This window comes from Mus pahari, chromosome 4 (assembly GCF_900095145.1).
Source record: "Mus pahari chromosome 4, PAHARI_EIJ_v1.1, whole genome shotgun sequence".
NCBI classification, from domain to species: domain Eukaryota; kingdom Metazoa; phylum Chordata; class Mammalia; order Rodentia; family Muridae; genus Mus; species Mus pahari.
The window spans coordinates 44,375,909-44,386,125 of NC_034593.1; the positions used below are offsets into that span (position 1 = coordinate 44,375,909).

Below are 10,217 nucleotides of genomic sequence, written 5' to 3' on the forward strand. Positions count from 1 at the left end.
GGGGGGGGGAGACAACTCTGTTCGAACAGTTCTCTCCATCCACCTTCATCTGGCTCCTAGATGTCAAACTTTTATTAGCAGGCTTGCCTGGTAAGTGTGCCTTTAACACAGAGCCAGCTCACCAATAACCTGGTTAAGTCTCTGGACAAAAAAAAGTAATGTCATTCTCTACCACTTACCTTCTTTCTTTCTTTCTTTCTTTCTCTCTCTCTCTCCCTCCCTCCCCCCCCCTTTTTTTTCCTTTTTGTTTTTTTGTGAAGGGGTTTCTCTGTGTAACCCTGGCTATCCTGTAGATCGGGCTGGCTTCAAATTCACAAAGATCTGCCTGTGATCTATTTCAGGAGTTCTAGGGTTAAAGGCGCATGCCGCCCGCCCAACACCACCCAGCCATACTATTCCATGCAATTCTACCTTTTGATTGTTTTCAAGAGCAACACAATCACACCCATGTCTAAAATTCTGAACTGCTGGAGTATGCATATGCAGAAATCCCAAGTACCACAAGTACTACGGATACAGAGAGAGTACTGCAGATACAGACAGAGTAACACGGATACAGAGAGAATACTGCGGATACGGAGAGAGTACCACGGATACAGAGAGAGTACTGCGGATAGACAGAGTAACATGGATACAGAGAGAGTACTGCGGATACAGACAGAGTANAGAGTACCACGGATACAGAGAGAGTACTGCGGATAGACAGAGTAACATGGATACAGAGAGAGTACTGCGGATACAGACAGAGTAACACGGATACAGATAAGAGCACCGTGGATACAGATTGTTTTGTCAACCCCACGACTTGTGCAGTTTTGAGAAGGTGCCTCAATTGGTAAAAGTGCTCACCTTGCAAGCAGCAAGATCTCAATTTGATACCTAGCACCCAAATAAAGAGCTGGGTGCTTAATCCCCAGTACCCTGCTAGTTGGCAGGCAGCTGTAACAGTAATAGTAAGGGAGCAGAGACAGAAGGATCTATCTCAGGGGCTTCCTGGATAGCCAATCTAGCTGAATCTGTAGGCTAAGTGAGAAATTCTGTCTCAAAAAAATAAAGCAGAGTGATTGAGGAGGATATTTAATGTCAACTTCTGGCCTCTGTATGTACATGCATTCATACATACAGACTATCCTGTATTTCCAGAGAAAATTTTCCTCTTCTCAAAAGGAAAAAAAAAAAAAAAAATGTCAGCACTCAGAAGCCAAGAGGCAAGTGGATCTCTGTGAGTTCGAGGCCAGCCTGACCTACAAAGCAAGTTCCAGGACAGCCAGTGCTACATAGTGAGACCCATCTTGAGGGGAACAAAAAGGAAAAGGAGGGAGAGAGGGAAGAGGAGAGAAAAGAAAAGGAGGAGAAGTAGTCAAGGATTGTACACTTAAGAAATCAGATGTTTTGGGCTGGTGAGATGGCTCAGCAGGCAAGAGCACCCGACTGCTCTTCCAAAGGTGCAGAGTTCAAATCCCAGCAACCACATGGTGGCTCACAACCATCCTTAACGAGATCTGACTCCCTCTTCTGGAGTGTCTGAAGACAGCTACAGGGTACTTACATATAATAAATAAATAAATCTTTAAAAAAGAAAGAAAGAAAGAAAGAAAGAAAGAAAGAAAGAAAGAAAGAAAGAAAGAAAGAAAGAAAGAAAGAAAGAAAGAAAGAAAGAAAGAAAGAAAGAAAGAAAGAAAGAAAGAAAGAAAGAAAGAAAGAAAGAAAGAAAGAAAGAAAGAAATCAGATATTTTAAACTGAAAAATCTTCCCTCAAATCCAGACAGTGTACATATAATGTTCACATACATTATTAGGAAAGTAACAATGTCAGACATTTATTCACACTCACACATACACACACACACACACACACACACACACACACACAGAATTAAGCCTAAGCATTATACTATATCAAATACATATAAGTTTTCAAAGATTGCCTAAAGCAATTAAGCTCTATGACATACTCATATGAATTTCTTTCTTATATTTTAACCTCTGCATTAAATGTGTTGAGACACTTGTAATTTTAGAGCTTTAAATGTCCTTAGAGATTACCTGATCATATGCTAGAGGTTAAGTGGTTAAGTTAAGGTTAACTAGGACAAAGTTTTATCAATAGTTAATTAGAAAACTTCAGTCCTTGATTCCATGGTTCCTTAAGCAAGTTTGTGAGTAGGTAGTCCTGGCAAGTCCGCCTGCCTCTGCCTCCTCAGTGCTGGGATTAAGGCTGGCATCACCATGTCCCACCCAAATGCAACTTTAGTAAGAATATTAAGTCTTGACTATAAAAATTTTGAATCTTAAGATGTTACTGATTTGTTATAAAGAAGTTATTTCATCCTTCACTGAAACTCCTAAAAGCTTAAATATTAATAACTAAAGGACTTAAGTTATAGACGATAAAAACAATAGACCCTGTAGTGATACAGCAATGACACTACTCGATGATCTACAGTTGCTTAGAAACAAGTGACACTAACATCACCTAATTCAAAGCTTATTTATTCTCTAAGTTGTTCCCAAGTGTCACTCATTTTACACAATCCTCAGGTAATTACCACAATCATTACAACTACCTTTTCACTTGCACATTATTTTTCATCTGCTTGCTTGTATCTGATGACTTCTCTCGAGTAGATAAAGAGCTCATTACATCCACTTTCTAATAAAATGTGCAGACCCTGGGGCTGGGATGCAGCTCAGATGGCTGAGTGCATGTTGAATCCCTAAGCACCACATAAACTGGGAGTGGTAGTACATGCCTCTAATGCTAGCATTCAGGTGGTGGAGCAAAGAGCACATGTCCAAGGCCAGCCTCAACTATATGAAGAGTTTGAGGCCAGTCTGAGGTACATGAGACTTGTCTCAAAAACATAAAGAAAAAATTGAAATCATTACTCTCCCTTTCCCATTAAAAATTATAACAATAAAAACTATAGAATCTTAATTTTTAGTTCATATTTTCTTCTCCAGCTTTTAACTTATTGAACTAGTTTTGAGTATATCAGCAAATCCTTAAATTTTCTTCAAAGAGCCTGAACAAGAAAGAAGAAATAACAACGTGTAGAACCCTTTCATGGCACACTGTGATTTTAAAAAACATTAGTTATAAGATTTCTGTAAGCAGCTCTCGAAAATCAAGTAGATTTGGAATATGGCATCTAAAGTCCAGAAAGCCTGTGTGAGAGGAGGTGCAGCCCTGTGGTAAAGCGTCTGCCCAGCATGCTGGAGGCCCTGGTTCAGACCCTCAGCCCTACAAGCAAGAATACCTAAAGAAAGGTAAGAACACTGACTTCCAATGTGCACTCCCAGCGCATTATATACAGGCCACGTTCAGTTTTAGTGGTAGTTCCAATAGCTCAGGCAGAGAAAAGAAACCTTTCCCTTGCGAAGTTAAGTCCTCTTACTCCACAGTGTCTCTCAAGGTTCTCTCTTAAGTATTCACATGCATTGGAAATAACATCTTTAGGCTTATTAAGCTTTTGTCTAAGTCTTTATGAGCACTATATGTGTGCCCATGGTGTTTAGAAGAGGGGTTGTAGCCCCTGGAGCTGGAGTTATAGGCGGTTGTGAGCGTGGGTGCTGGGAACTGACCCAGGTCCTCCCCAAGAGCAACTCTGCAAGAGCAACAAGTGGTCTTAACCAAGGAACAGCTCTCCTGCCCCCAAATAGTATCCCTTTTAACTATACACACTCGACACTCCAAACACCACTAACCCAACATAAAACTGTACACTAATTCATACTGATCAATGGACTGACTGAAACAAGGCCCCAAGTCCCATTATGTTCCTCTCCTTCAGTAAAAGTTCCTATTCAAAACGGCATTTAAATGCTGCTCAGTAAACTGTGATTTCCCTTCTTTTGAAATGTGTAAAATATGCCACAGCCTAAACACACTATTCACCGTTATGTTGAACAGCACATACAGTTCTGTTAGTCCAGATTTTATTTATATTTAAAGTTCCGTTAAATTTAGAGGTAAACATATATAATTCTTCTTCCAAACCGAACTGTTTTGTCCACCAAACTACCAATTTCAAGATCCCTAAAAACAATAGGTGCAGAAGGACTGTCTTGATCTTTTACAGAACTACCGTTTGGTTACTATTTCTCATCTTCCAATCCGACATCGATGGAGACGTGAAACAGAACCAGAGAAGGGACCGCACGCGCTCAGAATTTCGGTAAGCAACGGGGTTCGAGCAGTGCCACATCGACCCGAGGCCCTCGCTGCGCTGTCTGCAAGCAAGTAAAGCTGCTTTTTCTATGTAACTTAAGTCCGTGCCCTTCCGCTGCAGCAGTGGCGCAGCACATCCCCCACCCCCGCGGCCACTTCCGTGTTTACACTCCTCTTCCCTCCAATTCCATGCGTACATTGTCAGCTTCACTCCCGCCCAATCTTCATTGGCCCGGCTCGGGCCCGAGGTCCCGCCCCCAGAAATCAACGTTCTTATTTGGAACAGCTCAGGGCGCAGATTGGAACCTCGGGCCTGTCAATCGCGCGCGTTCTGTCCTCTCCCAGGCGCTTCCGCTATGGTGGGAGGTTTGGGGGAGGGGAAAGGGGGCACAGCCGAGCCGAGACTTCCCCGGGGCCAGGACGCCCTCCCGCCCGCCCCGCTCCCCGCTCCCCTCCGACCGTGGACCCAAATAAACGTCCCCCTCCGCTGTCCCGCAGCCCCGGGCCGGCCGCGCGCAACACACCCGGTGTCCTTCCCGTCCCCCCTCACACACCCGCCCCACGAGGGAAGGAAGAAGGGCAGCAGCCCGCTTTCCCCACGGCCGCCGTTAGCCGCGGCGGGGAGGTGCCGGCTCGGCGGCGTCCCACTCGGCACCGGGACGCGGCCTCGGGACCGTTACTCGGGCGCCGCTCCGGGAGGCCGGGCGGCCGGGCGCGTTTTGGCGGGTAGCGAGCGCCCGGGGGGCCGCGGCGTCCATGCGGAAGTGGCGGCTGTGGGGAGTGAGAGGCGAGGGCGGGCGGGCGGGCGGGCGGGCGGCCAGCGCCCCCGGCCGCGGGCAGGGGCGGCCCTCTCGGCCGGACAGCGTGGCAGGCGGCGGGGACACCAGCTCCGCTCACTTCCTGGTTCCCCGGCAACTGGGGCGAAGCGCGCAACTCGCCCGCGCCGACTCCCCAACTTAGCCGCGGCTCCGCGCCCGGCCCCCGCCGCCGTCCCCGCCGCCGCCGCCGCGCTCCCCGGAGCGACAGCCCGGAGCCGAGGCAGGTTACTCTCCAAGGTGATCACTTCCTGATTTGTCGCCTCCATTACTTCATTCACTCCCCCCTCTCCGCGGCCGCCCGGCTGCCGGAGACGGACACCGGAGCCGGGGCGCTGACCGCCCCGGGGGACGCTCCCCGCCCGCCGGGCGCCCCCTCGCCCGCCGCACCGATGCACCGGAGAAAAGTTCCCCTGCGCTTACCGGCCCGGATGAGCAGATCCAGCTGGTTCGTGGGTCCCTCATGCAGAGACGTCGCCATGTTTATCCCGGGGCTGGAACTGCTGCTTCACATTGACTTACACCCTGAGCGGCGGCGACAGGGGAGAAGGCGGAACCCGCGGCCGGAGACACACGCCGTGCGGGCGGCACACACTCACGCACTCGCACACACTCCGACGCCCGGATCCTTGCGCGTCCTCCGACAGGAAGCGGCGGCCGGCCCGCCTCCCGCCGCCGGGCTCAGCAGCCCCACCACCTAACGGCAGGGGCGGCGGCGGCCCCGGCTGGCAACGCGATCCTTCCGCCCCGCGCCCAGACAGGAAGTCGGTCCCGGACGCCGGCAGCCGGCAGCCGGCGGCCGCACGGACACCTGAGGCTGGGGAGCCGCAGGCCGCCCTCGGGGACGCGGGCCTCGCCTCGGCAGGAAGAGGCGCGCTTCACGTTCTGCGGAAGCGAAGTCTGCAAATGTCCCCTCTGGAAAAGAGCCATGAATCAAATTTTTCTTCCTAGAAAAGACCTCATACCTAGTCCCGCAGCTGGACACGGAGGTGGCCTTTTAACTTGGGCTGGCCTTCCCGGCGCTTATGCAACACACAATCAGTTGAGTCGAAAGAACCGCACTTTAAAAAACTTGTACCTAGAAAATATTCTAGAAACATCACTAAGGAAGTCAGGAGTCTCCAACTGTTTCAAAAACCATTTGGCTTGGTCCTGTCTTCTCTACAGAAGTCAGAGAACACTAGACAGGTAATTAGTAAACAGAAGGCAGCCTCGGGGAGGCTGGACTGGAGTCGCTGGGTTTGCTGGTCATGAAATTCGTGTGCCCTCTCTTTTATTTGCTTGACTTGGACAAATGAACGTATCCGTTCATAGCTTAAAGATATCTTAAGACAGCTTCTAAAAAGTCGTTTTCCTTGAAACTGGCCTTACAAATACACCCTGTAACAGGAAAGGAAAATAATGGCCAATTAGTGGCTATAAATTAGTGGAAATACAGGGAATAAGACTTAATTAAATGCCTTGCCTGTTTCAGAATTTCTTAACGTAAAAACTGAAATGTTATTCCGAAGTTATTCGACACACGTTTTATGTAAAATGCACCTCCAATACATTTTATTCGTTCAATAAAAGTTACTGAATAAAAAATAATCATCTGTAATGGTAGGGTTACAGATTTTATCTCAATTAACTGCATATAAATAAAGGTTGACAGTAATATAACACGATATGGTTTTATAAATTTACCCAGCACCACTGCAGGGTTTACTTAAGACTGCCAAGAATAGGACAAAAGGGGTCAGCTAACTGATAGGTCTTTTTTTTGTTTGTTTGACAATCATTTTGAAGTAAGAATCTCCCATTGGCAGGCAGCATCTTTTAACAGTTTCTGTATCAAGAAAGATAAGGAATGCCAAAGGGTAATTGGATGGCTTTAGGCAGATCATTGAAACTGATAACAAATCAGAATTTCTGCTCCAGTAGCACATTTTCCATGTATTCTATTTAGTAAGGAAATGGAAACCGAATGGTGTGTATGGTGTGTAGGTGACAAGTCAATGTGCCTTAAGGACAATAAAACAGATTTCTCAATATAGGACCAGCTTGAAGTCTGACAGCTTACTGTATTTTAGATATATCTGAGGCAATGTGTGTGTGTATAAGCATGTATGTGCTTTGCTGAATGTACACCCTGATTATCTGCATCTGTGTCTGACATACATTTTAAGCACCTACAGAATAGAAGCTACATATATCTTTGCATAATAATTTATATACATAACATATGTACAGAGAAAATAATGCAAAACACTGGAAAACACAACATCTCTGTACATTTAGGACATATGAAAGCACAATGCTCCAATCTTAAGGCAAGTCTACCCTGCCTTAAAAACAGGTTTTCAAAAGTCAACACTTTACTGAGAATAATAAGTAGAATGGCCTGTACTAGAATGTATACAGGTACAAACTGGCAGGAATCTAATATGTTTAACCTTTATGAATACACAAACACAATTGCATTTTTCCAGTCTCCGTGATCAGTTATAAGCAGAATTTAACTAAGTATGAATACACAGACTTTTATAATATATACCTTAAAATAAACTCACATTCTGCTAATTTATTCTGCTAATAAAACTATAGAAAGATAATACTGTATAAAAATTACTTATAAGTCCTGGCAGAGAAGAGAAACCAAGTAACCCCAACCTTTCTGCTCACCAAATAAAAGCCTGTGTGCTAAGTGCTTTCTTTACTTTTTTATGTATTCTCTCTGCATCCCTGTACAGCAGATATTACTATTCTATTCACTGAGTGCTGAAGGAGCTCAGGGTCCTTGCTTAAATAACTACAAAAGGGTCAGCATTTGAACCCAAATACCAAATACTCTTAACCTCTCGCCAGGAACAAGAGTAACATCCTACTCATGTCATAAAATTTTCTCATTACAGCTTCTTTTTTATAGCTCCTCCTCGAGAATACGTAGCTCTCCCTGGACAAACAGAATAAAGCTGAAGTGACTGGGACAGGACCCTAGAAGGAGGCCAGATACTGTGTCACAGTCAGCTCCAAGTCTGCAAAGCCAGACAGTGGGCAGGAATAAAGGGACTCAGGATCCTACCAGCGCCGTGCGTGTGCAGTGCCTCGAGCTGTCTGGGAGACAGCTCTAAGCAAGTCTTGAGATGATAACCCAACTGACAAGACTGCAGCCTCGTGGAAGACCCTGAACCAGGACCACGCATCAAAGCCACACACCTCAAAATCTGTGTGGGGTAGTAAATAGTTGGCTTTGTTTTTTGAGTTTTCTGTTTTCTTTTTTGAGACAGATTTCTCTTTGCAGCCCTGGCAATCCTGGATTCGCTTGGTAGGCCAGGCCTACAAAGTACTAGGATTTCCCCCTGAGTACTAGGACTAAACATGCATCACCACACCGGGCAATAGTTGACATTGTAAAAAGCAAAACTGGGGGCAGGGCAGTTTGTTAAAAGTAATAACGGGAGGGCTGGGTTAAAATTATATTCTTCAGATCAGTTCTCTGAATCAAGCTTTTATGCTGTTGCATGGCTACATTCACCTATTTGTGTGACCATACTTGATGTTGTTTCACATTGTTTCATTGATAAATGAATGGCATTACACTACATACACGTTTTTCATTAAGGAGCTACACTCAGTTCCTGTTAATGTAATTAATACATGCTTTGTTAAAAAAAAAAATTTTTTTTTTAAGACAGCCTTAGCTGTCCTGGAACTAGCTCTGTAGACAAGACAGCCATAGACTCCTGAATGCTGGTATGAAAGGTATGAGCCACCACGTGGCTGCTTTGTAAATTCTACAAAGCATTTCAGTGCATATATTTACCCAATTGTAGTCACCAAATTTCTTTATTAGACAAGTTGTTCCTGCTTTGAATTTTTAATGATCTTTTTGCTATTTAAAATTATGACTGTGTGTATACCATGTGCACTTTCATGCAGGTGCTCAAAGAGTTGGGAGTTACAGGTGGGTGTGAACTGCCTGCCATGGTCACTGGGAATAATTGAACCTGGGTTCTGCCAAAGAACAGCATGCTCTTAACTGCTGAGCCCAGTTCCCTTTCTCTAAGAGGGTTTGTCATTTGTTTTCCAGTGGTGGTGATTGAACCTAGAGCCTCACACATGGGAAGAGAACTCTCTGTCACTGAGCTAATACCATGCTAAGACTTTGGGTGGCTATGGGGAGACACAAGGTCTCATGTAACTCTAGCTGGCCACAAACTTGCTTTGTAGTTTAGGATGACCTTGAACTCTAACACTCCTGCCTCCACTGGGATTCCAGGCATGAAGCAGGGGTGGGAGTGTGTCAAACTTGGGGGCTTTTTCCTCAAGAGTCTTGCACTGTTTTTCTATTGAGACCCGGTCCTGTCAGTGGTCTGGGCTGCCTGGGGACACTAGACTGTCTTTTCTGCTCTGTAGAATGGTAACACAAGTCTACATTACAACACATATGTTACTTAACATATAACTCAAATTGGTCATCCTATAAAATTTCAATTTTTGATGTCAAATTATACCTATTTTCCCACACAAGACATACTAAATAGTATTTCAGATAAGAAGTAAATTACAGAAGAACTAAGAAATAAAAATATTTAGGAGCTAGCAAAGATGGCTCAGTTGATAAAGACAAGAACTGAGTCTATGCACTTGCCTGTGTGTTGCACATGCACATAACTTTTTAATTTTTAAAGAAATACTCAGAAGTCAATTATAAAATGCAAAACATCAAACTATCTGTAACACAGCTAATACAGAACTGAGCAGTCAGGAATAGTCTTAAAAAATAATTAATCAATAAGCTGAAATGTGTCAAGGTGTGCACAATTAATCCCAGCACTGAAGGACCAAGACAGGCAGATTTTTTGAGTTTAAAGCCAACCTGGTCTACACAATGAGCTCCAGGACAATCAGGGATACATACAGAGATGCTATCTCAAAAACAAAAACAAAACAAAACAAAACAAAACTAAGCCTTCAACTCAAAAAGATGAAAAAACTGAGTTAAAAAAAAAAAAAGGAAAAAAGACAGAAAAGAGGAAGGAAGCAATAAGAGCAGGTAAAATGACATAATGCAACTGCAAACAGGAAGTTCATAAAGCCAAGAGGGATTCTGGACTCATCAAGAATCATTATAACAGCTGGGCATGGTAGTGCACGCCTTTAATCCCAGCACTCGGGAGGCAGAGGCAGGTGGATTTCTGAGTTCGAGGCCAGCCTGGTCTACAGAGTGAGTTCCAGGACAGCCAAGG

At 45.1% G+C, this 10,217-nt stretch overlaps 1 protein-coding gene across 8 annotated transcripts in view; it reads right to left on the reverse strand.

The window, feature by feature from the left end:
* The window catches only part of Elf2 (E74 like ETS transcription factor 2), a 91,044-nt gene that overhangs the window by 17,339 nt on the left and 63,488 nt on the right, over nucleotides 1-10,217 (reverse strand). For 2 of the 8 annotated variants that reach the window (XM_021196009.2, XM_021196007.2), the window contains exon 1: nucleotides 5,410-5,714. The exons of the other annotated variants lie outside the window; for them this stretch is intronic. In XM_021196009.2, coding sequence (XP_021051668.1) covers nucleotides 5,410-5,467 — 58 coding nt within the window. In that variant the 5' untranslated portion in view covers nucleotides 5,468-5,714. Of the gene's footprint in view, nucleotides 1-5,409; nucleotides 5,715-10,217 lie in introns of those variants that run through there. 8 annotated transcript variants of the gene reach the window in all.